The sequence below is a fragment of the Eptesicus fuscus genome, chromosome 23 (assembly GCF_027574615.1).
Source record: "Eptesicus fuscus isolate TK198812 chromosome 23, DD_ASM_mEF_20220401, whole genome shotgun sequence".
In the NCBI taxonomy this organism is placed as follows: Eukaryota; Metazoa; Chordata; class Mammalia; order Chiroptera; family Vespertilionidae; genus Eptesicus; species Eptesicus fuscus.
In genome coordinates, this window is record NC_072495.1 from 12,776,245 (window position 1) to 12,803,861 (window position 27,617).

General features: G+C 49.7%; 1 protein-coding gene across 6 annotated transcripts in view; it reads right to left on the bottom strand.

Annotated features, from left to right (window-relative positions):
* MED15 (mediator complex subunit 15) overlaps positions 1-27,617 on the bottom strand; it is a 63,069-nt gene that overhangs the window by 6,174 nt on the left and 29,278 nt on the right. For 2 of the 6 annotated variants that reach the window (XM_054712439.1, XM_008142619.3), the window contains exons 3-9: positions 25,552-25,603; positions 23,266-23,295; positions 21,173-21,385; positions 12,968-13,197; positions 11,600-11,920; positions 10,310-10,411; positions 4,471-4,590 (exon numbers count right to left, since the gene is read on the bottom strand). In XM_054712439.1, coding sequence (XP_054568414.1) covers positions 4,471-4,590; positions 10,310-10,411; positions 11,600-11,920; positions 12,968-13,197; positions 21,173-21,385; positions 23,266-23,295; positions 25,552-25,603 — 1,068 coding nt within the window. The remainder of the gene's footprint in view (positions 1-4,470; positions 4,591-10,309; positions 10,412-11,599; positions 11,921-12,967; positions 13,198-21,172; positions 21,386-23,265; positions 23,296-25,551; positions 25,604-27,617) is intronic. The other 4 variants (XM_054712441.1, XM_008142620.3, XM_054712440.1 and 1 more) reach the window with 3 other exon arrangements.

Here is a 27,617-nt window from a genome sequence, read left to right on the forward strand (position 1 = left end):
CCCCCCCTGTGTAGGACTCGCCCTCACTGGGCCTGGATGCACTGAGTCCTAGGGCCTCATGGCCCCTGCACTGGAAAATATGCTCTAGAATCTACTCAGGTGCCAACCAACTCCCAGGACCAGGAAGGTGAGGGTCGCCTCAGAAAAGTCCATTCAGAGAACCACATATGGTGCCAAGGAGGGGATGCAAAGGCCTGAGGGCCCTCCCCGAGGTCTGGCACCCTCCCTGTAAAGGCCGCTCCCCACCTGCCCCCTGAGCCCCAACCTTTCCCTGACTCCAACCTGCTGCCACTCCCTGCCCTACAGCCCCTGAAGCTGCCTCTTGCCTCACCCTCTTCCTGCCCACAGGTCAAACCCTTCCACTTGGCCTCTCCCTGAGCGCCTGGGCCCGGCATGCGCCCCACCTGCCCCCGAGTGCCTCAGCCTCGTTCAAGCAGCTGTCCCTTCTAGAAGGTTCTGGCTTCTGTCTGCTGCCTGAAGCGAGTGCTTCTCTGAAGGGGAATGAGGCACCTGCAGCAGAAAGGCCACTTCACAGTCCACTTCCCACCTAAGTGTCTGAAACTGTACGGAATGGGGCAAAAGTAGGTTTACAATTGTGAGCACACAAAACAGTTTATTTTTGTATTATTTATTGTATTATTTTCCCTATGAACTGTCAACCTACTTTTGCTCTGCCCTGTATTTTAAGAGGCACCCTCAAGCACTCAGAACATGGGGAACAGGGCGCACTTTGCTCACATCCTCCGCTTTTGGGTTCCATGGTGCCACGGACATACACAGCGCCCCCTGCACCAGACCGAGGGTCTGAGACACGGTGAAGAACAGCCTGCTTGAGCAGGCGCGTGAGCTCTGTCTCCTCCCCAAGCCCCCCCTCACGTCCAGCCTGGGCTCTGGCTCCTCTGGCCCCTCAGTCAAAACTCTTAAGGGAACCCCCTTGGCCTCCGACATCCGATCTCTTTGCATCTGACAGCTCCTCTGGAAAAATGCACACCTCCTGTTGGCAGCAAACCTTACCCCTCAGAGGCCTTCAGGACGCCTCTCCGGCATCAGTGCTGGGAGGCCCACGGCCCCCAGGACCCCTGAATCCTGAGTCACCAATCACACACCTGAGACGGGAAGCAGCCACCCAAAGGCCCATGTCAAGAAAAAACTGGCCTAGTGAGGCAGCTCGTAAGCCCTGGTCCTCAGGTTCATGCCGGGTCTGACTGGCCTCTAGGACAGAGGAGACCAAGACAGCTAGCTGTGCTGCCTCAGTTCCGTGCCGGGCTCATCAGGGGAGAACTGCATCCCAGCTCTGAATCTTTCTCTTCTGGCACATTCTGCCACAAACATGGGCATGTCTATCACAGCTACTGGCAAAGCCATAGAGTGCTGCCACCCCATCGCTTGCACATCACTCACAGGAAGTGAAAGTGACCTACTCAAGGCCCCATGTCTAGCAGGGGAGCCCAAGCACCTCTGCGCCGTCTGCTTTCCAGGGGAAGCAAGGACAAGTGGAAAGGGGGCCTGCAGAAGCAGGATGGAAGGCCGGGTGGATGCACAGAGCAGGCAAAGAGCAAGCAACCAGAGGCGGAAGGGCGGCGGGGCCGGAGGGCAGCAAGGTGGGTCTGGGGAGCCTTGTGCTGCAAAGAAACCGCAGGGGAGGCTGGCAGCACCATGCACTCCAGCCTTCTTGGAACCACCCGCATCCACTGGACATCCCTGGAACTGCCCCGTGTTACTGGTCTCCTGCATGTGATGTGTCCCCACCGTCACCTCTAGAGCAAAGTGAGTCCTATTGTGGAGCCACCTGCTTACACCCACCAAGGGAGTGCTGAGACAGGAACCCATGTCACCTCTGGACCCCGGGGTGGGGCACTGTGTCCGCCATGTGTCTGGCCAGACTTCTGCTTGGCTACGACCATCCATATCCCTGAAGCATCCGCACCACAACACGAAGATGCAGCCCGGGGACGGGGGGAGGAGAGGCAGAGACGCTGGAGCCTCGGCTCAAGAAAGACTGATAAAAGATCTGACATTCCAATCTGCGTTTTCTTGAACCCAATTTGTTGCCAAAGGTTAACAAAACCAGACAGGCACTCTAGATGCTGAAGCACATCCTGCTGTGGGCTTTGTGCAGGTGGCCGGGGGTGGACAGCAGCCACATGCCATGCCATACGGACATGCCAAGGTCTGGAGGTGTCAGCTGCTGAGAGCTTGGGTGTACCCCTGTTAGGACAGAAGGGGTGGCTCCTCAATACATTAAAAAAAATTTTTTTATTGATTTCAGAGCAGAATGGAGAGGGAGAGAGAGATAGAAACATCAATGATGAGAGAGAGTCATTGATTGGCTGCCTCCTGCACGTCCCACACTGGGGACTGAGCCAGCAATCTGGGCGTGTGCCCTGACCAGGGGAATTGAACCCTGACTTCCTGGTTCATAGGTCGATGCTCAACCACTGAGCCATGCCAGCTGGGCTCCTCACTACATTAAAAAAAAATTGATTTTAAAGAGAGAGAGGAAGGGAGGGAGGAGAGAGAGAGGGAGAAAGGGAAAAAGGAGAGGGAGGGAGGGAGGGAGGGAGGGAGGAAGGGAGGGAGGGAGTGAAGGAGGGAAAGAAAAAGAGAAACATCGATTGATTGCCTCCTGTACACACCATGACTGGGGGATCAAACCCACAACCTAGGTAAGTGTCCTGACCAGGAATTGAACCCGTGACCCTTTGGTGCACAGGACAACGTTCAACCAACTGAGCCACACCGACCAGTGCTTAATGATATATTCTTGGAAAAAAGCTATCTTTTTTTAGAAGGGACTGGATTAGAAATACACCAATTCTGGAACCATGGACAACTGAAAATGCCCAACGTGTCCCTGGCCCTATGTGTGTGTATGTGTGTGGGAGGGTAACGGGTTTAAACGCTGGAAATATCAGAGAAAGGCCGGGCCACCACCTGCTAGGACTATAGATGTATCTCCCTGACAACAGAAAATGAATGCTAAAGTTTTGGCAAACCTGAGGTTTTAACAGCAAGCCCATTAAAATGGGAAGAAAGTCCCATAAGATAAGGAAACCTCATCTCCAATTTATTCTCAGAATCTTAAAATGGTGCCTGGCCCATGGAATGCACATGACTATTCGTTAAACAAATATACCATAGAAGAATTCCAAATTTCCTACCATATAAGAACCAGAAATTCGTATCCCTGAAAACATGTAATGTACACAGAAGTTTTTATCTACCCAGGAAGAGGGGTGTGTGTGGTAAGTTCGATGCCTACACAGCAAACCCTACAGCAGCATGGTCTGACCACTTTGCTTCCATGGACGGACCTGTCTGATGACCTGTGGTGTCCAGTATGACAGGCACTGACTTCCCCGTGGGGCTACTGGGCACTTGAAATGTAATTAAATTTCAACTGACTGTAACTTGAGGAACTCAATTTTTAGTTTTATTTAATTTTAATTAGTTTAAATGTAAATAGCTACATATGGCTAATAGCTATATAGCATTAGACAGCACAGCCCCAGAAAGCCAAACTACTTGCTTAGCTTCTGTTTTATTTTACCATGAAAATGACAACAGCATAACTATCTAAGACACTAACTTAAAAACAATGTTTTTATTGATGTTAGAGAGAAAGGAAGGGAGAAGGAGAGAGAAATATCTATCAGCTACCTCCTGCATGCCCCCTACTGGGGAGCCCAAAACCAGGAATCGAACTGGTGACCTCTCAGTGCATGGGATGAGCCACAACCGCCAGGGCTAAAACACTAACATTTTTCTTATTTTTATCTATTTTTATTGATTTCAGAGAGGAAGGGAGAGGGAGAGATCGAAACATCAATGATGAGAGAGAATCATTGATTGGCTGCCTCCTACACGCCCCCCATTAGGGATCGAGCCTGTAACCTGGGCATGTGCCCTGACCAGAAATTGAACCATGATCTCCTGTTCATAGGTTGATGCTCAACCACTGAGCCACACTGGCTGGACAACACTAACATTTTTTTAAAAAATATTTTTATTGATTTCAGAGAGGAAAGAAGAGGGAGAGAGAGAAACATCAATGAGGAGAAAGAATTAATGATTGCTGCCTCCTGCACGGCCCCTAATGGGGAATCGAGCCCGCAATCCAGGCATGGCCCTTGACTAGAATCAAACCCAGGACCCTTCAGTCCACAGGCCAACACTCTTATCTACTGAGCCAAACCAGCTAGGGCAACACTAACATTTTTAAAAGGTATTTTACTCCCACATTCTGTATAAAATGAAAACATCAGAACTATCCAAAATATTAAAATAAAAATAAGCCCAGATATTTACTCACATCCCCTCAAGAAACAAGCCGGGTTTGGCCTCATGTAAGCTTGGTTAGGTACTCTGAGAGCCACTGTGAAAGAAGTCACAGAGATTACAGTGTGTCTCACAAAGGCGCTCAGAGGACCCCAAGCTTCCCAGGAGCCCTGGGCACCGCCCCGTAAATACCTGTGCTGAGGGCTCTCTGCCCAAAGGGATGGAGCTTGACTGGACGGCAGACACAGCAGTGGTGGGCGGGAACCGGGCTCTTACTTGCATCCCGCCTTGGGCCAAGGCTTCGGCGATCATCTTGAGGACAGAGGGACAACAGACAAGGTGATCGCAACAAAGAAACTCAGTGCAGGGGTAGGTGGAGAGGGATGTGCAGCCTCCATGACAAGTAGCTCCATGACAAGGATGAGGGGCCTGCAGGGGCTCGGGGCAGTCCGGCCTACATGTTCAAGCCCACAGCACGGAGGCCCATGGAGGCATCAGGAATCTAGAGGAGCCGCCAAGAATGCTGCCTCCAGACCTTTCTATTCTGTTGGATGCACTCCTTCCACAAGCCTCTCATCTGCTGATGCGCCCACAGAGCCTTCAAGGCCAGACCTCAATGGCCAAAGGTGGTGTTTTTAGGAGACCAAGCTCCTGGGACAGACTCTGAAAGAGTCCACTCCACCAAAGCCGGTCAGAAGTCGGCTGTCATTAAAATGGAGGAAGAGGACAGGTAAACCAGCTCACCTTTCCTTCCCAATAGGATACCGCCTTATAAACCACCTCCGAGGGCCCGCACTCAAACTGTCCTCCTCTCCTCCAGGCGGTTAAGTTTCTACCTGGGAACCAGTTTATAACTAAAACCAGGGAGAGGTGGGGCAAGGGAAGCCTGGGACTTCGCTTAAAGCCTCGAGCTCACGAGGAGGTATGCCTCCCCCAGGGACATGGGTCAGGTCTATGCTTAAACATACAAGGTGATTCCAAATTCCAGAACTCCAGCCTGTCCTGGGACCGCTCTCCTCATCAACTGATACTTCTGAAAACATCAGGGCGGCACTGTCGTAGGCCCAGGCCTGGCTTGCACTGTCGGGGACCAGGTCTCCTGAGGCCTGGTCATTCTCACTCTGGGCTCGGAGTTGGGGATGGAGAATAGGCCTGTATGCACTCACAACTTTTCAGGTGCAACCAACGCAGCCCCTCAGAAAGGAAGAGGGATGATCCCTGGGAAAACAAAACGTCTGTCCCACGAGGGTGTGAGCCAGTCCATGAGACTGAAGCGAAGCGGCACTGATGGCGAGTCAGTCCACGCGGCGGGTGGTGCCAGGACAGCGCTCAGGAGCAGGGCAAAGGGCTGAGGGGAGACCTCTGGCATCACAATTGTGTTCCACACCCACATTCACGGGTCACATGCAGCAGGCACCGCAAGCTAGGGGTGACACAAGCAGTAGCAGATTCCAACCTGAACCTTCCCATAGCGATGGGAATGGGCTGGGAGAAGACCTTTCTGCAGCCACCCCAACAAAAGAACTCCTTGGGGGTGGGGGACGAGGAAGGCATTCTGGTGTCTGCCAAACTCGAGCGCGGTCCTGAAGAGCCCACCACTCACCGCCCAGTTTAGACACAAAGTGGGACGCTGGGGAGGGTGTGAGGACAGGAAGCCTCGGGGAAACATGACTCTTACCCGAAGGCCCATTCCCCAAACCCAGGGTGAGGCCGAAAGCAGCTGTCTCCTGGGTTCGGCTCTCAGCCCATGGGCAGATGGGGGCAATAGTAAACAGTGTCCATTTACAGCCACCAATGCACTGCACAGCAGGGCCAGTGGCCACTAAAAAGTGCTTTTTCCAGAGGGAGAAAGATCTGGAAGTAAGTCAGGTGGTACAAGAGAGTTGCAATTTTTTTCCATGAAGAAACAAAAGTAATAAGGAATGAATGCTTAAATCTAATTTGCTGCTGACTGGTTTTCTTGTAACTGAGAAATCCTGGGAGGAAAAGCTCATTTTCTTTTAACCACAAATTCTAATGAAAACACAGCAGTAGTGTTTACTAGATCAGATGACCCAGGCAGCAAACACCCAGCAACTCATTCTCCCATTCTCCTGAGTGACTACACTTCTTTACCTCCCAACACACATCCACCCACAAAGGAATTCAAGCTCCATCCTCAAGGCTGCGGGCTGCGGGCCTGGCTCCTCCATGGTCACTAGGCAGGAGGGCCTGGAAGGAGGACAGAGAGCATCCATACAGGGCGGCACATCAGGGAAGTATCTTTTTTTTTTTTTTTTAATCTTCACCCGAGGATATTTTTCCATTGATTTTTAGAGAGAGTGGAAGAGAAGGGGAGAGACAGAGAGAAACATCAATGTGAGAGACACATCAATTGGTTGCCTCCCGCACCTGTCCCAACTGGGGTCAGGGATCAAGCCTGCAACCAAGGTACATGCCCTTGACCAGAATCAAACCTGGGAACCTTCAGTCCAGGCCGATGTCCTATCCACTGAGAAAAACTGGCGAGGAAAGGGAAGTATCTTTGATGATATTTCTTTTGTAACTTGAAAGTTATAATTAAGAGTGTTGAACTCAGAGGAAAGGCAGGGGAGGGGTGAGTGGGAATGAACTTGTATGCATATATGCACAACCCATGGACACAGACAATGGGGCGGTGAGGGCCTGGGGGAGGACGGGAGCGGCTGGAAGAGGTTAAGGAGGGAAAAAGGAGGACCTATGTAATACTTTCAACAAAGATTTTTAAAAAGTTAAAATTAAGTTTCCATATGCCAAAAAATAGAATGTTGAAAGATAAAAACATAGGGACTGTTTGGAAATGGAGACACATTCCATTCTGGTTTTATCTGCAGTCACAGATAACATTTATAAAAGAGACAGAAGTTAGTGCGGCTACCCTGTGTAACCTAATAAGTCCCACTGTAGTGACAATGACATCAACTTTCTCATTTACACAAATAACATTAGATACGAGAACCAAGCATATACATAACAGGGCACACCGATTTTCATAGCACACCACACACCAAACTCAGCCCCTGGTTGAGCCCTGGCCACTCATCAGGCCACAACACCATGGCGTGTTCGACGAGGCACCTCTTTTCTGTGCCGAGGGGACAGAGTTGAGAGACAAGACGTGGAGGGCTACCAGCTCAAGCCCAGTCTCAGCACTTCTTTCAGAGCCAGCACTTGCCCCTGCGTGCAGCAGTTCACATATGTAAAGCTGCGATACGTGGTCACCATGTCCTGATGTCAAACGCATGGGCACCACACAGGAGTACTAGCTGGCACCTTTAACCCTGGTAGATGACTGGCTGATCAGGGCCCAACGTGACCCGGTGACTCACTTCTGGGAAGCATCAGGAAACAATCTAAAACCCAGCCGTGCATTAAGACATGCATCCCTGGTAACAGCAAAAAACTGAAAATAATCTCAGGATCCAAGAACAGGACATAAATTAAGGACAGCAGGATATATTCATAAAAGGAACACTACCTATAGAATAACGTTGACTGAGATATTTTAATTATAAAACGTTTTACTTCTATTGTAATGTAACGGCAATACACAAATCCTATGTATATCCTATGACCTCCACTACGTGAGAACTGGAAAGAAAAGATATCAAACTGTTTCTTCTAGTCTGAAATGTTTCCCTTATTTATAGTTCTCTTAACTACCCACATTCTACAGTCACCACACATATTTAAAAGTGTTTGGGTCCAAGTATCTCTAGCCTTATCTTGTCCAGGTTGCAAAGGAAGACTGTGAATCCAGAGATTCTCCCAGGAAGGCTTGTCCACCCTGGGGACGCCGCTGCTAATAGAACACGGGGATGCCAGCCAACTGGGCTCCACAAAACGGCAGTGCCTGCCAGGAGCCCCGAGGCGGGCCAGCAGAGGACTGCCAAGGTCTGCATCTGGGCTGAGGCACGGCACCAACAGGCGCTCGCACACCTGGGCTTCAAGAACGCTTCCCCTGCCGCCAGCCCCCGGAATCCCACCCTGGGCCACACCGTGCCGGATGAGGCCTCTCACCCTCTCACCCACAGATGCTGGCCTGTGACACTCAGGAATGAGGTGGACATGGCTCCTAAAAGAAAGCCTGAAGGCTCATTCTTAATAAAACCAAACCCACCCACAAGTACCCAAGTACTTCATCCACCCCAGCTACGAGTCCCCCTCCCGGAAAGAAGAGGCCCCGTCCCCTCGGAGCGTTGCCTGCCAGCAGCCTTGTGCCTCCACCGGAGGGAAAGAAGGTTACAAATCAAGGTTACTCTAGAGGTGACTGAGCCCACGGCCGAGCCCACAGCCAAGCTCCCGAGCTGGCTGGACTGGGACCTCCAGCAGAAGCAGAGGGCAGAGCAACTGCTGGGAAAAGCAGCGCTGCACACAGGCTCCTGCAGGGTTCTGAGCACAAACAACTGTGCCTGCTTCTGGAAGGTGTGAGGTGCCAGGGAAGCGACAGGGAGTACACTTCCTTGAGCGAGAAGCCTAGGAATAAACCAGCAGGACGGGGCCAGACCTCAGTCGGAAGACATCAACTTTTCTGTGGCAGCTCATTCCCAAACTCCGATAAGTGGGATGGAGAGAAGTTCTGCTTCAGGATGGCCCAGTGCAAGGTAAAACATGCCAAGCTTCTCCCTTTCCTACTAGACTGGACCCGAGAACTGGAAGATTCCATTAAGAATGGCCCTGGGACAGAGGAGGGAGGGTCACTTTGTGACAAGGGCAGTGGCTTCTGTGGACTGGGTGGGCCATGGTTCTGACCATGCATCACCTCCTTCTCTGCACGAGACACCAAGAAGAGGGAGCCCTAGGAAGCCTGAGGACAAGCACAGGACACACAGCAGTGGCAGCAGAGATGGACTCCAACCTCGTCACACCGGGCAGCCAGCCCCCGTCCCCGCTACAGATATGAAGTCCATTGCGTGTTTCACACAAGATCATGTCTGGGCACGATGGTGACGTGGGGAACTCTGGGCTCAGGTCATTTGGTGCAGTGACCCCAGAGGCTGCTAGTCTGGCTCAGCTGCATCGAAACACCTCAGGTTCCTCCCCTCGGCTAGCTTCTCCTCAGGCAGCTTCCCACAACTCCAGCCACGCAGCTGGGACCAGGAAGGACTGTTTCTGAGCCTCTCCCACAGTGAAATGTCATCTGACACTAAAGGAACACACCGAATCCCAGAAGGCTCGACATGTGCCCTGTGCACTCAGGATAACGAGCGGGGCAGGAGTGCAGTATGGCACCGGGTGGCTGTAGTCTCACCACATCAACTAGTATGTCTCCTCCATCTAAAGCCAACACTCTTCTGAGCTGGGTGGAGACAGGAAGAACCGAGGCCCCAGACTGATGTCTCCCCACCTCAGCACCAGCACGAGGGTAAGGGAGGGTGTCCATGGAGAAGTCACAGAGCCAAGCTCCAACCCCCAGAAACCAACAAGAATCCGGTCTCTACTACGAAAAGGTGGGGCAAGGCCTCCTCCATCCATCAATACCCAATACTCAGAGGGTGAACGTGGTGGGCCTCGGCCACACTTCCCAGCATAGGAGTAAGCACCAGAAGCCAGCCTGGCAGGGACCACAGCACAAGCCTGCGCTGTCGGCTGGAGCCAGATGCCACCATTCCCACACTCTTCCCAGTTTCTAGAGAGCTACTGTCCACCCCCTGCCAGCCCGTACTCAGAGTTGAGGCAAGTATGAGACTACAACACTCTCCTCTCCACTGAGTGGTCTAAGAAGGAAAAAGGTAAGATAAAGGACATCAGAGGTGAGGTGGGAATGGCACGTGCACTATGCAGCTGGGGGACCCGGATATAATCAAGCAGAGCTGGCTACCTCATGACCCCAGGGACCAGCTCCAGGAAAGCCATCATCTCGCAAAGTGCCAGGGAAGAGAAGACCCATGCTTTACTGACCTGGCCCTGATCCAACCAGGACCCTCGCCACAGAACGCTGGAAATCCAGCTCCATTCGCAAGTGGACATGCACCTGCTAACTACAGAAGCCCTTGGCTCTGATGGCCCTCACCTGGACTCCAGAACCCACTATCTGGGGGGCCTGAGCTGTCGGCGCTGTCTGCTGCTGCACCGGTGGCTGCTGGGGCTGCTGCACCACCATCGGAGCTCGGACCTGGTGGAGGAAGGGAGAATTCGATTTGGAGCCACGGAGAGCAGAGCACCCACTACTTCTGGGGGAGCTTTGAAGTTGGAAGCTTTTCATGAGGAGGAGGATGGGATCGTTACGTCTTCACTGGTTATTATGTCACCTTAATGGCCGTTCCTTATCCTTTAGCTCATGAGCCATGTCCCACACCAGCCTGTCTTCGAGTTGCACAGTGGAGTCCCACTTCCTCTAACTCTGGTGAGAAGTACAGCTTTCCCCCTGAGATGCCATCACCATCTATCACTGCAAACAAAGCAATGGCTCCAACCACACAGCCCAGCCTTCTCAACCTCGGGCCCAGCGCGCTGACAGTCTGTAAGAGTCCCACTCAGAGCCCTGATGCCTCAAAAGAAACCAGAGTGGCTGGCCAGCCAGCGGAAGGACGGCTCCTAGGTGACAGGTCTACTAATACCTACTCCTGCCAACTACCCCCAGCCTTCCAGCCTGCCCCTGTGAGCCTTCTATTCACTTGCCACTCAGTTCAGGCATGGCCTAGCCTTACTTCATTCAATGAGTCACACATAGAAAAGGCCATGAAAAGCAAGGAAAACGAGCAAAAAAACCCCACACATAAAAATGGCCCCTTGATGTAGCTACTCCTAACTTGGTGGCAATATTCTGTCCTCTGTGTAAACGTCACTGACTGGACTTGCTTTGTACAGAGATGTATAATAAGACTGAAAGTAACATTTTATATTAATACCCTCCTCAAAAATATGGTCATGACAGGGATCTTTGAACAGAAACTCTGAGCAAGTAGAAAACCACCATGGATGGTTTGTGTCCTTAATGGAGGTGACATGTCCTTCCCACAGTGAGAATACACATGCTGTCACCTACCTAATCAACAATCCTAAAATCATCCACAATTTTGAAATGGCCACGGCCACCACCAAAATCAGCCATGCTGCTTGGAAGACCAACGGCTACTCCTGCAGCAGAGACCCCCAGTGCAGGGTGCAGCAGCTCTTGGAATGCACACGCCCTCGCTGAGCCAGACGTGAAGGCCGACATGGGACAGGGCCACCCGAGTCCCATTGCTTGAAGAGAGGACATGCCGTCTATAGCCAAAGAGCTCCAGAAACTGCTAATGGCCACGAGCTTCATGTGATACCAGAGAAGAGCCACAGCCTACCACAAGTCGTGGGTACTCACAAGCTTCAGCGGAGGTTGGGGGTAGAGCATCTGTCCAGGGAGGGCCGGAGCCTGCGACACCAAAGGCTGGGTCTGTGACTGTGGCGGGAGCTGTGATGGTTGGTTCTGAGCCACTGGTGGTTGCTGAGGCTGGGGCTGTGGCTGGTGGTGCTGTGGGTGATGCATCTGCTGCAGCTGCTGGGGCAGGGCCTGGGAGGGGGGAGGCTGTGGCTGCTGCATTGGTGGCTGCTGCATTGGCGGCTGGGCCTGCAAAGCCTGCTGCTGCTGCTGTTGCTGCAGCTGCAACTGTGCCATCCTCTGCAGCTGCTGCTGCTGCTGTATCTAGGGGCAGAACAAGTAGCACTTCGTCACCCCATCGGCCTCTGGGCCCTGTGCCAGCCTTGCCCCAGGAAGCCTGCCTGGGCTGTCCTCACACGGGGCAGAGCGAGCACTTCCCACTGAGGAAACACCAAGAGTGCACTTGGGCCCTGGCCATCAGACGCTGGCTGGTCCACCCCTAGACCTGAGGGAATGCGAGATTCAAGGGAAATATTGGGAGAGTTTAGTAAGAGTAACATATGGGTGCAGCCCTATGGAGGCTGCGATAAACGCTCAGGTGACTCAAATCTCCGAGGTCCCTACACTGGTCAATAGTACAAGCCTCACGAAGATGGCCAATGTCTGATTTTCAGGATGAAGGTGAAAGGTGGGACTGAAGATTCACTGTCGGTTCTGAGAGGGTGGCCACTGGGAAAAGGAGTCAGTGAGCCAAGGCCTGGAGGTAGAAAAGTGGAAGTCCCCTCAGGGATTCCCTCCCTCAGCCAAGAGCAGACCTAACAATAGATGCTCAACACGTCTGATGCTGACTACACCATGGTGAGAAGTACAGCTTTGGGGTGGGGGGGTGGGGGGACTGTTTTCTTAGGAGCAGGGCTTCTAATGTAACATTGCCATGTCCCTGTAGGACACTAGGTGTAGGTTGATTAGTGCTGTGTTCAGGCACCAAACAAGCCCACGTGATGGCTCAAGCATTCATGCATCTTGAAGAGTTTGTCTCACTTCTTGATTCAGTTAACTCATATGAATCGCTTGCACCCAGAGCCTCCACTGAGTCAGTCCCCAGCACATAGTAGGTCTGTAGCTAGACACCCAAGTCTGACAGAGAGGCCAGTCTTGTGAGATCAGATTACCTCCTAGCAAGTCAGGGCCTATTTTTCCTCCGTGTTCTAGGTTCTGTGGGAAGCCCATGAAGAAGGAAGCTGAGGCACCAGGTGTCAGGAGGATCCACTGCTGGCTCTGGGTCCCTACACCCATCACAACGGCTGGTGCGTGTCCAGAGCTCCAATACCACAGGAGGGAGGCCAAGTACGGAACAAGAGCACCAGGTACCTGTTGCTGGTTTTGATGGTGCAATTTAAGCAGGTGCTGCTGCTGCTGCTGCTGCTGCTGGAGCTGCTGCTGCTGCTGCTGCACCACTGCCTGGAACTGCTGCTGCATGGCATTCTGCTGAGCCTGGAACTGCTGCTGCTGCTGCTGCTGCAATGCCGCCTGCTGCTGCTGGAACTGCTGCTGCTGCTGCTGCTGCTGTTGCAACGCCACCTGCTGGAGCTGCAGCTGGGCTGGAGACAGACCCGGAATCAGGCCCAGCTTACAAGGCAAGCAGAGCCCATTGCCCAGTGCTGTGCAGACGGGGAGGGTGGTAAGACCATCTGCTGCCCCACCTGCTGCTGGGATTGAACAGATGTGATGGGAGCAACATTTGTGCGGATTATGAAACTTACTATTACGAACTGTTCTATAATAATAAAGAAAAAAGAAAAGGGCTAAGTCTTTTGGATAGCCAAGAAGCCCAGCCTCTGGTGACTACTAATCTACTTTCTGTCTTTATGGCTTCGCCTATTCGGGACATTTCAAATTAATGGAATCTCACAATACGTGGTCTTTTATGATGGGCTTCTTTCGCCCATTATAATATTTACAAGGTTCACCCATGCTGTAGCATGTATCAGTATTTCATTTCTTTTTATTGCCAAATAGGATTCCACTATACCAGTGGTTCCCAACGTGGAACACATGCTCCAAAGGGGGTAATTTGATTTTTAAGGGGGGCAATTCGAGAATGAGTTATTAACAGTGAATTTTTTTTTTGCATTTCTTATGGTTCTAGGGGCCTCATATACAGTATATAAATATATATTGTGACATTTATGCATTTCAGTTCTCTATTATATGTTTTGAAACTTTATTTGCTATTTTTTTCATATCACTTATTATTATTATTATTTTAAAAGATTTTTATTGATTTCAGAGAGGGAAAGAGAGAGAGAGACAGAAACATCAATGGTGAGAAAGAATCATGGATCGGCTGCCTCCTGCACACACTACACTGGGGATTGAGCCCACAACCCGAGCATGTGCCCCGACCAGGAATCAAACCATGACCTCCTGGTTCACAGGTCGATGCTCAACCACTGCGCCACACCGGCCAGGCTTATTATTATCCTATATAATAAAAGGCTAATATGCAAATTGTCCCCTCGACCGGGAGTTCGACCAGGGGGTGGGGCTGGCCGGCCAACCACCCGTGTCCCTACCCTGGCCAGCCCCGCCCCCGACTGGCCCCCCTGGGGCCGGTCTGCCAACCAGCCACAGCCCCTTCCCCGGGCCAGCCCAATTGGGGCAGGCTGGCCGGACCCCTACCCATGCACGAATTCATGCACTGGGCCTCTAGTTTTTTAACAATTTCTTAGGGATTTCTTCCTCAGTATTTCAACTTTCATTCTTTTATTTTTCTCTCTCATGGATGTCATGTTCTTTGGGAGTTTGTTTAGACCGAGTTAATGGCCTTTTAGGCTTCCTCCACGTGAATAGGAGTTCACTTTTTTATATATATATATATTTTATTGATTTCAGAGAGGAAGGGAGAGGGAGAGAGAGATAGAGAAACATCAATGATGTGAGAGAATCATTGACTGGCTGCCTCCTGCACGCCCCCTACTGGGGATCGAGCCCTGCAACCCAGGCATGTGCCCTTGGCCAGAATCGAACCCGGGACCCTTCAGTCCGCAGGATGACGCTCTATCCATTGAGCCAAACCAGCTAGGGTAGGAGTTCACTTTTTGAATAAGAATTATATGTCACAAGGTGGGGGGTAGGCATCAGTATTTTAGAGATGCTTAGGTGGGGCATGGCCAAAAAAAGATTGGAAACCACTGCACTATACGGATTTCCCACATTTGTTTATCCATTCATCGGCTATGGACATTTGGGTTGTCTCCACTTTGGGGCTATTATAATAATGCTGAATGAAAATCACTTATAAGATTTTCCATGGAGCAGTTTCTTTTGGAGTAATGAAAAGGTTCTAAAATTGATTGGAGTGATGGTCGCACAACTCTCTGAATATACTAAAAACCACCAAAGGTTTCACTTTAAATAGGAGAACTATATGGTATGTGAATTATATCTAAATAAAGCTGTTATAAAAAAAAAAATAAAAAGAAGCCCTAACCGGTTTGGCTCAGTGGATAGAGCATTGGCCTGCAGACTGAAGGGTCCCAGGTTCAATTCCAGTCAAGGGCATGTACCTTGCTTGCAGGCACATCCCCAGTAGGGAGTGTGCAGGAGGCAGCTGATCGATGTTTCTAACTCTCTATCCCTCTCCCTTCCTCTCTGTAAAAAAAATCAATAAAAAATATTAAAAAAAAAAAAGAATACAGAGAAAGATCCTTTGTATACTTTGACCAGTGTCTACCTATGGTACCATTTTGTGAAATTATAACAGAATAACACAGCCAGACTATGTGCTCATCTGTGCAGGTGTGAATATTAAGTTCTATACAATTTTCTCACCTGAGTAGATTACAGTCAAAATATTGAACAATTCCAACACCACAGTGATCCCTAGTAGTGCCACCTGCTTCAGCAGCCCCATCCTTCCACCCGTGGCAACAACTAAGGTGTCCTCCATTTCTGAAATGTTGCCATTTAAAAAAAGTTACATAAGTGGGACCATACACTATGGTTAGTTTTTTTCATTCAGCATAATTCTCTGGATATCATCCAGGCTGTAATAACTTTAAAATTGACTTTAAAGAGAGAAAGGAAGGGGGAGGGAGGAAAAAGGAGAAGAGAGAGGGAGGGAGAGAGGGAAGGAGGGAGGGGGAAAGAGGGGGGTTGTTCCACTTATTTACGTATTTATCGGTTGCTTCTTGCACATGCCTTGACTGGTAACTGAACCTGCAACCTTGGCGTTATCGGGATGACACTCCAACCGACTGAACTACCCAGCCAGGGCTGTTCGTGTATACTTAAATAAAGTATAAAGTTTAGGCATATTTTAATCTCTTTTCCAAATACAAGGACCTGAGAACCCTCTCTATTTTTTTTTTTTTTTTTTAAGAGAGAGAGGTAGGGAGAGGGAGAAAGAGATAGAAAATTGATGTGAGAGTGAGGCAGCGATCATCTGCCTCCTGCATGGCCCCTACGGGGGACTGAGCCCACAACCGGGCATGTGCCCTGACCAGGAATCGAAGCAACAGCTTTTCGGTACACAGGACGCCGCCCAACCAACTGAATCACACTGGCCAGGGCAAACCCTCTCAATTTTTTAAAGTAGGTTTTATGTGCACATAATAGACCTGATTTCCTTGATGTATTCCCCCCTCTGACTTCCATTTATTTTGGTCCCTGTTTATCAACTTGTGGCCACAAAGCAGACTTATAATAAGAAGCAGGATAGAATAATGACTAGGGGTACAGCCTCTGACCCAGACTACCCTGACTCAAATCCCAACTTTGTCACTGTTCGATGCCTCAGTTTCCCTACACTGGACTAATAAATAGCCTATTATAGATAGAATACTCAAAATAGTGCTTGGAATGTAGCAGGTCCATATGGAGGTTAGCTCTGAATATTATTTTACAGAGGTAATATCTGTTCACACCAAGAATTCTCAACCTTGTCCTTACTGAAATTTGGACCAAATAATCCTATGTTATGGGGGGGCTGTCCTGTGCATGTAAGATGTTTAGCAGCATCTCTGGCTTCTACCAACTGGAAGCCAATAGCACCCCCACAGTTAAGACATCAAAATGGTCTCTAGACATTGCCAAATGTTCCCTACGGTACAAAATCATTGAGAATTACTGGTTTAGATTCACTACCTTATATGAAAAATATTTCTTCTCCCATCTTACACCTGGCATGTTGAAAAGGATGGTCTGAGAAGAGGAAATGGTGAGGACAAATAAAAGTATGTCTTTAAAAACCTTTTAATGAAGGTTTCTTGGGCTTTATTTATCTAAAAATGTCTGTTTCCTCCTATTCCTTGGACGTTTTACTGGCACATAACTGTGGTTGGCAGCTCTATTCTCAGCACTCTAACCACCTCCTATCTTCTTGACTCCATCACTGAGTCTGCTGAGTCGACTTCTTGCTCCTTACAGAAATCGGCCATTTTAAAGATATTCTTCTGGCCTTTGGTATTCTGCTGTTTCACAACAGGTTAAGACATGGATGCTTTATTTAACTGGTATGGGTGTGCTGAGCTTTTCTAAACCATCATCTCCTCACATACTACTGTGCTTCCATTTTCTCCACTTAGCCCTTTTATTAGATATTAGACTTTCTGATTTTATCCTCTACATTTCTTAGCCTCATATTTTCCATGTCTGCTTCTCTGGGCTACATTCTACAGAATTTCTTCAAATGTAGCTCTAGTTCACAAATTCTTTCTTCAGCTATATCTAATGTACTGTTTATTCATCCATACTTTTTTTTTCCTCTCATGAATTTTATTTCTCAGCTTCTAAAAGTTCTATTTGGTTCCTTTTCAAATCTGCTTGGTCATTCCAGATAGTATCACAGTGCTTGCTCATTTGTGATTCCATCCTTTATTTTTTTTTTAGCATGCCAAGCCCATACTTAACAACTGCTATGTGTGTGGTCCCTGGAAATTTCCACATCTGTTTACTGTTTGTGTTCTTCCTCATGGTGCCTTTGCCTCCTTTCATACCTACTGATCTTTGATTGTGTGCTCAATGCTTGACCTTAACTGCAATTCCAACAGTCCTAATCTTGGAAGCATTCTCCTCCAATCTGCCCTTGCTTCTGGGGGTGCTAGGGATGCCAAGTGCCCTGGCACAAATCCTGCTGGATGGAGGGACCCCAAACTTGCTTTTCCCATCTTGCAGTGAGCCTGGGCACAGCAAGGGAAAGAGCATCCCCTACTTCTGCCAGCCCAACAATCCAAAATGCAGCCGACCCAGGATCTAGTTATCCAGAAAGAGGAGGGGTCCTCAGCACCCAGTCTGTCACACAGCCAGGAATAGGACTTATTTTTAAAGTCGGTTTTTACTTGCACATGATATAAAATTCACTGAGGAACAACAATGTTCAGAGGGATAAGTAAGTCTCACTAAAACCCTGTACCCCAGCCCACAGCCTTACCCACGGTCAGTGTTTGTGTTTCTTATGACTAACCTGGGTCACGTGGAGACTATCGCAGTGTGCCCTGGACTGCCCTTTGAGAACTCGGGCAAAACCTCTAAGGCCCTGCCCTCTGGGATTATGGCTTGAAGTAGCCTTAATCACAGTGGCATTTGGAAAAAATGTTAGAAAGGGAGAGCAAATGCCCACTGGGCCATGACACGTATTTTGGGTAGACCAGACAGGCAAGAGGTCAAAGGTAGGGAGGGAAGGTCTCTGACAGAGGCAGCAGCAGGACATGAAAGTAGAGAGCCCACTTCAAACTTCCTCTAGTGCCACACAGGAGACCAGGTCCCTCCGAAGCTGAAAACAGGATGTGGGTCAAGGTCAGATTGGGGAAGATATGAAAGCTTTTGCCACTGAACTTCTGACAAACTCAGGTGTGAAACTGTAAGACAAATCATAGATAGGAGCATTCTCAACTCATACATTTAAAAAAAAAATATATATATATATATATATATATATTATTGATTTCAGAGAGGAAGGAAAAGGGAGAGAGAGATAGAAACATCAATGATGAGAGTGAATCATTGATTGGCTGCCTCCTGCACGCCCCCAACTGGGGGTCGAGCCCGCAACCTGGGCATATGCCCTGACCGGGAATTGAATTGGTGACCTCTTGGTTCCTGGGTCGACGCTCAACTGCTGAGCTACACCAGGCTGGGCTCAACACATACATTTTAAAACTATTTTTTATTATAAAATATAAGTTTGTGATAAAAGAAACTCAACCAGTACACCAGAGTATAATGTAAAAGGGAGCCAGGGCCAGTACCTCTCTTACACATTCTTCCATAAGCTATCCCGTGTGTGTATCAGGTGTGCTGATATGACAAAGGGGGACAAAGGAGCTCAAGATGAAGAACCAAGTGAAGAGCTAAGAGTCTGATGGCAAGATATCAGTAAGGAGAAGAGAATGAAGACCTGAGGAGGAAGAGGATGGCTGGGGATGGAAGATTCCAGTGCAGGAGTGGTGAGAATGAGGACACATGTGCCCTCTGAGAAGAGCAAGGCAATGCTAATACAGTAAGCCCAACAAAGAACAGGGTGCTCAGGTCAGGCAGCCTGGGTTTGACCCCAGCTATAGGTCACGCTACCTTCTGGGCAAAGCAGAGGCAATGACACTGCCCTCTTCATAGGTTACTATGAGGGATACATGAGAAAAATACACTGAAACACCACAACCCATACACAAGTGTTCACAGCAGCTTTATATGTAACAGCCCCAAACTGGAAACAACCCGAATGTCATGCTAGGGTGAATGCATAAGTCAACTTAGTACACTCAGTCCTTGGTACCCTCATGGAATACTACTCAGCAATGAAGAGGAATGAATGGTTAATACAACTTGGAGGATCTCAAGGGCATTATGCTGAGTAAAAAGAGCCAATCTCAAAAAGTCAGACATTATATGATGCCACTGATAAAACACTGGCAAAGTGACACAATTATAGAGACAGAGGACAGATCAGTGACTGCCAGGACTTAGGGTTGGAGGGCATGTGTGATTATTAAAAGGTATACAACAGCCCTAGCCAGGTTGGCTCAGCAGATAGAGCATTAGACTGCAGACTGAAGGGTACCGGGTTCAATTCTGGTCAAGGGCATATGCCCGAGTTGCAGGCTCAATACCCAGTAGGGGGCATACAGGAGGCAGCCCATCAATGATTCTCTCCCATCATTGATGTTTCTATCTCTCTCTCCCTCTCCTTCCTCTCTGAAATCAATAAAATATATTTATATATTTAAAAAAAAAAAAAAGGTATGCAATAGCCCAACTGAGAGACATAGGTTAAGTGACAACCTATGAACCAGGGAGTCACGATTTGATTCCCGGTCAGGGCACATGCCAGGGTTGTGTGCTTGGTCCCCAGTAGGGGGTGTGCAGGATGCAGCTGATTGATGTCTCTCTCACCGAAGTTTCTATCGCTCTATCCCTCTCACTTCCTCTCACTCTAAAAATCAATAAAAAATAATTTTTTAAAAATATATATTTTATTGATTTTTTACAGAGAGGAAGAGAGAGGGATAGAGAGTTAGAAACATCGATGAGAGAGAAACATCGATCAGCTGCTTCTTGCACACCCCCTACTGGGGATGTGCCCGCAACCAAGGTACATGCCCTTGACCGAATCGAACCTGGGACCCTTGAGTCCGCAGGCTGATGCTCTATCCACTGAGCCAAACCGGTTTCGGCAATAAAAAATAATTTAACAAAAGAGATATACAACAGCTTGTTGGTGGTAATGGAACAGTTCTGCAGTGGTGACAGTGGTGATGGTTACTCAATTCCACATAGGATAAAATCTCATAGAACTACACACATGTAAGTGCATGCACAAGAATGCATATAAGAACTGTTGATGTCTGAATGGTCTCCCTGAGTTGAGCACTGTCCCCATGTTCATTTCTCAGTTTTGATGATGTACTAAGATATTATCATTGGGGAAGCTGGGTGAAGGGTACATGGGAACTCTGCACTACTCTGCAACTTCCTGTGACTCAAAGTATTTCAAAAATAAAATGTTCTATTCAGGAAAAAAAGCATTGGAGCACTTTGAAGTCCTGAAGTACCGTCCAGGTACTAAGTAAATGTTTACCAAAGGCCCATCAAGAGGGGTCCTGGAAAGAAAAGGAAGACCTGCACTGTGGTCCAGCTCCCGGAAGGGGCAGCTGAGTACAGAAGACAAGGGGCCGTGTGCTGCAGGGAAGTACAAAGAGGGCAAGGGCAGCACGGGAAGGGACAGCTCCTGAGGGCGGGCAGCCTAGGGGTTGTGAGATGCTAACAGCACTTCTTCATGACCAAGACACTCTGAGACCTAACTGTTTCTCTTACAGCTACAAAATACAAGCCCTTGGATGGAGCCCCAGATCACTCCAACCTCCTCCAAGTCCTCCACTCTCACCCCGGGGTAGGAAGAGGGCCTCAGTGTCACTTAACTCTTCTGCTGGCCCACAGAAGGCTTGGAGCCTTCTCCCCACACCACGAAGATAAAAAGTCAGAGCTCCTTGGAGCTTCTCCAACCATCTTGAGCAAAGGAATAAAATGCATGCCGCTTCCAAAGAAAATGGCAGGTTCTCTGAAAATTGTGGTACTCACTCTGTGGAGTCGCCGTGGACACAACAGCCATGCCATGAGGGGCCATCCCTGAGGTGCCGGGGGGCGGCTGTCCAGAGAGAGGCATTGGCTGCCCCATGGCACCAAGGCCTCCCATCCCACCTAGGGACTGTCCTGGGCCCCGAGAAGGCATGCCAATTCCGGCTGCTCCTGCCGCGGGTCCACCAGTCAGGCTCTGTAGCGCATTCATAGGGTCTGTGGGAACACAAAGGCACAGCATCTCAGGGAAGTGCCCACGGAAATCAGGGGAGGCTCTGAAGGCTGTGAGGCGTCATGGAGCACCCCTTCTTGCTGCCTCCAGGCTCTACTTCCTCAAAGCCCCAACTGGTCAGAGTCCTGGAAGCCTCCCACATGCTGACCTAACTGCCTGTCACAACCCGGGGCAGGGCGCCTTGTGTGTTTATTATTGCTTCTGGACCATGAGCCTCCTGGGCAGGGAGCTTGTCCCACCCTCCTAGTGGGGCCTGTACTAGGGTCCTAAGATTGAAGGACAAATTTGCCCTCAGGGAAGGCAGCAGCCCCCACCCCTCCGGGCTGTACAATCCTTTCCTGCTGGGTGAGCACACAGGCCCTTCTTTAAGTAAACAAGGGCACAAGGGTGGGGGTGGGGCGCACAGAAAAGCCTCAGGCGGAGGGGGGTGAAGACAGATGCTCTCCAGGGAGATTACACGTCTCCTTGTCCACCAGAACCCCCACAGAGGGGCATTCTCAGGACACTACTCCTATACCCAGGGCCATCACACCAGAACAAGCTAAGTGAGGGAAAGGTCCACAAAGCTCAAAGGAGCATTATGACATTCACTAAGCCCACCAGGTCTCCACTCAGCTCAGTGAACAATGCTGAAGAGAGACAAGGAGCCTGATGCTCTCATCACAGTTATGAGTGTAAGCTATGGCAAATGCCTGGCTGCAGACAGGTGTGGTCTGGCCTGGGCACCCTGCCACAGATCTGGGTGCCACAGACCCTATGCGTCAATACCAAGAGCCCAGACGTTCTCCTGGCCCATGTACTCTGATCCCACCGCCCTGCAAGCTGAGGATCAAGCTACATGCAGATACCCCGAGGGGAGCTAGGGCCTACATGGACAGGTGCAGATAGCTCATGAGGCAGGCATGGGCATCTGGCATTTATAGCTCTGCTGCCTAAGGTAAGACAAACAGCATGGGAGACTAGCTCCCTTCCTGACAGGTTGGAGTCTAGTCGGCCATGTTGGATCTCAACTCCTTCACTGGCAGCTCAGCTCGGTCAGTGAAATCAAGGCTGAATTGTCAGACAGGGTCTCTCTTATGTGATAAAACCCTGAAATTAAAAAGTAATGATATTTTTTAACTTACAAAGAAACTTTGTAACTTAAAGATAATTCACAGCTACTCTCTAAGAACTACTTCATGCTGTTATACTAAATATACAATAACTAGAGGCCCGGTGCACAGATTCATGCACTGTTGGGGTCCCTTGACCTGGCCTGCAGGGATGGGGCTGAAACCGGCTCTCTGACATCCCCCGAGGGGTCCTGGATTGTGAGAGGGTGCAGGCCAGGCTGAGGGACCCCACTGGTGCATGAATCCATGCACCGAGCCTCTAGGATGCATATAAGATCTTTGGTTAATCTCTTCCCACCCTCCCCGCTTCCCTCTGAGATTTATCAGTCTATTCCAAGTTTCTATGCCTGTGGTTTCCGCTCCTGCGTTGAGTGTCTGGTGGTCAGTGCACATCATAGTTAACTGTTAGTCGGTCACTTAGGCTTTTATATATATAGGTAGTTCTCTCCCAGAGCAAAATTTTAGATAATGTCTCGATAACTATGAGAGTTTTTATATATAATCTTTTTGCTGGGCAAAACTGTATCCAAGTGAAATGCAGTGGGGCAGCAGCATCTTATGGGCACAGGAAGAGGAAGGATGGGGAGTATGGGGCACAGCTCCACAATTCTCGCGACCAGCCAGAGGTCTCTCTGAACTTTGTCCTCTAGTAACAGCTTAGCCCCAAGCAAACGGGGCATCCACAATATATTTCCTGCTGCCCCATATGCAAGGGTGGGAAGAATTTGAATTAAAAGATGAAAAATTCTTACCACTGACAGAAGCTTGAGATTTCTTGTTATCTATATTTAAAAAACAAAAACAAAATAAATAACGTTTTATATAACCACATATTTTCACAGTAAGTCAGTTTATATGCATTTGCCCAGAGGTCATTTGCTAAAACTGAGCTCACCCTGCCTAGAAACTAGATAAAACATACCTCAGAGCTTCAGTGTATGTTTGTTTGTGTGCACACACTCACACACATGTGTATGTGTCCCATTCCTGGCAGCACTGATGCACAAGGGGGTCTGGGAGAAGAGGGTGCAGAACTGCCCCAGGGTCAACCTTGGGGCCTTAAAGAACCGCCCCAGGCAGAGGCTCACTTTGGGCCTACTCCAGCTCTCCTTCCTTTCTAGGTCCATAGTCTCAGCTCCTGCCCTGAGCAACAAACAAGAAAGCTATAGGATCCATGATGGGTCCAGAATGGTGCTGAGAACTCCATGACACCTCCATGTTCAACCTATGCTGGTGAGGCAGCATCTCCATTTTCTAGAGAAACTAAGGCTGGCCAAACCTGGCTGGAGTCAGATCTAACTGGCCCTAGGATCAGGTAGGGAACTGCCACACCAGTTCTACCCTCTCCTGAGGTGACACAGCTGTGGACACCCAACCCACAGGCCTGTGTGTGCCATCGTGCCAGGCCACCTCCTGAACAGACCAGCCCAGCCCCGACAAGCAGAGTCCCTTGCCAGGACAAACCAGGACGGTTCATCCAGGCTGCTCGTTCTCCAAGCTCCTACTTCCATCTCCTCTTATTCTAGACTCCATAGAACAGTGATGGGCAACCTTTTGAGCTTGGTGTGTCAAACTTCGCCAAAAAACTGAGCATAACTCGGGTAGTGTGTCACTTTGAGGAAAAAACATTATTTCACAAATGCTTCATCCTCAGGAGCAGCAAATGTTTCATCCTCGGCAAGTGGCCGCCTCAGCGGCCGCGTGTCATCAGAAATGGCTACGCGTGTCAGTGCTGACACGTGTGTCATAGGTTCGCCATCACTGCCATAGAACCTTCCCAAACAGAGCAAGAAAATGAAATCAAGTGAAGTTCACCTTGTTGGCTGTCCTGGTAAAAAGCTAGTCAGTGTGGAAAGAAGCAAAACCTCTGGGGTTCTTCCTCAGCCCAGGATTACTAGACTGAATCTGTAGCTGCCTCTACAGCCACGGGGGAACAGCACTGGACTTGCCAAGTGCACACCCCAAGGACAGGCTATGTCAGGAGCCCCTCTCCCGTGGAAACACAACTGCAGGCAGGCAAGAGGCGCTGCTGGCTAAAACCACAGAGTGCCCCCGGCCCCCACCAGCCATCCAGGAACACTCAGTGTCTACACAGAAAACCCTGACCCTGGGATGCAATGACCTTCATTTCTGAAGTGCCATGGCTGCTGCTAGGCCTGGCTGACAGGACCACAGCAGGACCCTGGGAATCAGAGGAGGTGGAATGTGGCAGGACCTGGGTGTCCCTCACTATGGCAGGGAGCTCGAGGCAGGAAGTTGGGCTCAGAAGCTTCCAGCCTAATAGGAACACACACATTTAGGTCAGGCCTCCATGGGTCGATAAAACCAACTATTAGGGAAAGAAGTTTCTGTTCCAGAGTAAACTGCTTATTTAAGAAGAGCTGCCTGGAGATAAAAGCAACAGTCCTTTTCTTTTTTTAAAGAATCGTTTCTTTTTTTAAACCTCACCCGAGGATATGTTTATTGATTTTAGTGAGAGAGGGAGAGAGGAAGAGAGGGATGAGGGAGAGAGGAAGAAGGAGGGAGAGAAGAAGAGGGAGGGAGGGAGGAAGGGAGAATGAGAGAGAGAGAGAGGAGAGAGGAGAGAGAGAGAGAGAGAGAGAGAGGGAGAGAGATTGATCGGCTGCTTCCCATAGACACCCAGATTTGGGCTTGAACCCGGAACCTAGGTATGTGCCCTGACCAGAAATCAAACCCGCAACCTTTCAGTGTCCGGACAACATTCCAACCGACTGAGCCACCCGACCAGGGCCAACAGTCCTTTTAAAAAAGATTAAATGGACAAGCAAAAACAGCAGTCCAGTTTAAAACACTTTGAGGCTAACATCTTCATTATGCCAAAATCAGCATTTTTGAGGCTGAGGCTCTGGGGAGATGAGAAATATGGAATCAAATGCAAAGCAATGAAGAACTTTCCAGAAAGCAGGCACTTTTACACAGACATTCTGACTCAGGCACTGTGGCCAAGTAAGTCTCCACCGCATGACAGGGTCAGCCTCTCACAGCGATCACAACCAGAAATGTAAAATTTTACTTACGAATGTCTCGAAAATGGATAATGAGCCTGGCCACAAGAGAAAGGTATTCGTCCTAAAAGTAAAAACAGGAAGCAGTTTAATCCCAGATGAAGAAGTGAAGCCGTGTGCTCCCCTTCCCTCCCCCTTGCACTCCTGTGCCACCAAGCTGAGGGCTCTTCCTGAAAGGCTGCTGGGCTGAGGCCCACCCACGCGCTGCCCAGCTGGGCCTCCTCTGGAATCTGGCTCTCAGAGAAAGGCTGTCAGCGCTCAGCCACAGGAGGCCAGCACCAGGCACCGAGAGACAGAAAAACAAGAGACTCCAAACTGCTGCTCCTTCCACCTTGCTGTAAACACTTAACCGAGAGGGCCAAGCGCCAGCTCCGGCAGCCCTCTTTTCGCAGCGGGGAGAGCAGGTCCAGTGCGGACGAGGGGCTGTCCTAAGGTCACAAGGCGTATCAGTAGTCATGGGCGGGCCGCCTTTGTCTCGGCACTATTTGTATCGAAGTACTTTCGCTTTTAATACCCAGCCTGTTGCTTTTTCACTGCTGACGTCACACTTACATGCAAATCTGGATGTTTGCCCCTGGCTGTGCTTTCGGAGATCCCTGTTAATCTGATTTACTGCACAGGCAAGGGAGAGGACACAGGGCACTCAAGGGTGGCAGGTGAAGGCCACGGCCGAGGGCCCTCTTTGTCCCAGCTGCCGTGCTTCTGGAACCTGCTCAGCAGGGCCTGCCTTCCACCAATTGTACTCTTTGCAACCAAGGACACTCACTACCGGGTGTTCCGCGGAAATCACTAATGTGAGTTTGTCCTGAAGGGAACACGGGGATGCCTGAGTTAAACTCTTATTTCCCATAAGCTGTACACCCTTCCCTTCTCAAAACGCCCATCCTTCCATCAAGGCAGCCCCAAAAGGGCCAAGCCTTCACCACGCCCTGTGGTGCTCACATGACCCTCCTCTCCTAAGTCACTGAGATGAGCGTCCACTTGGCAGCAGACTGGCGAGATGATAATTAGGACCAGACATAGCACCTGTGGTGGTACTGCCCCGGGACACACACCTGTGAGCCCAGGGACAGACAGTGAACGTGTCATAAGACTACTTCCAGGGAAAATAAAATAAAATGACAGTGGTCTCAAGATGCATGTAAAACTATAAGCACACTTTGTAAATCTTTATTATCCTTCATCTATCTCCAAACTTCACCCCGCCACTTTTTCCAGCCAGAGGAAATCAACAGAGGAAACTACGAGGGAGAAAGGCCCGGGGGGGGGGGGGGGGCGGCGGAGGGGGGAGAAGGGGAGCAAAGCTGTGGTCCTAACTAAGCACACCTAAGGAGGCAGGTACTGAAGGAGAGTGAGTCTCTATTGGAGCAATGGGCACTTAGGAGGTTGTCAGCCCCACCAATTTCCGGTGGGAAAGACAATGTGCTGGGAGTGAAGGGGCCACTGGTGTCAGGGCTCCTGCATGTGGCCCACCTACTGAGGCTGCTCCTTGAAGGGGGGCAGTTTGGGGCGTGGATAACAATGAAGATGTGTGTGTGGAAGAGGCTGAAGGAAGCTCAGGAAACAAGGTGGCCAAGTATGCGAGGACTAGGACTGGGAGCTTGCCAGGTCAATATGTGATGACTCGTTAGGACCTTGGACCACATTTTAGGTGGGCAACATCCGTGTGTGTTTTTTAATCCTCACCCGAGGATATTTTGTCCATTGATTTTTAGAGAGAATGGAAGGGGAGGAGGAGGGAGGGAGAGGGAGAGAGGAAAAAAAACATTGACGTGAGAGAAACACATCTCGGTTGGTTGCCTCCACACATGCCCCAAATGGGCCTGGGGATTGAACCTGCAAGCCAGGTACGAGCCCTTGCCTGGGAATCGAACCTGAGACCCCTCCGTCCACGGGCCATCGCTCTAACCACTAAGAAAAACCAGCCAGGGCAAGGGGGGTGATATCTTCTTTTTAAGTTTTTAAAAATATTTTTATTGATTTTAGAGAGGAAGGAAGAGGGAGAGAGAAACATCAACGATGAGAGAGAATCATTGATCGGCTGCTTCCTGCAAGCTCCCTACTGGGGACCAAGCCTG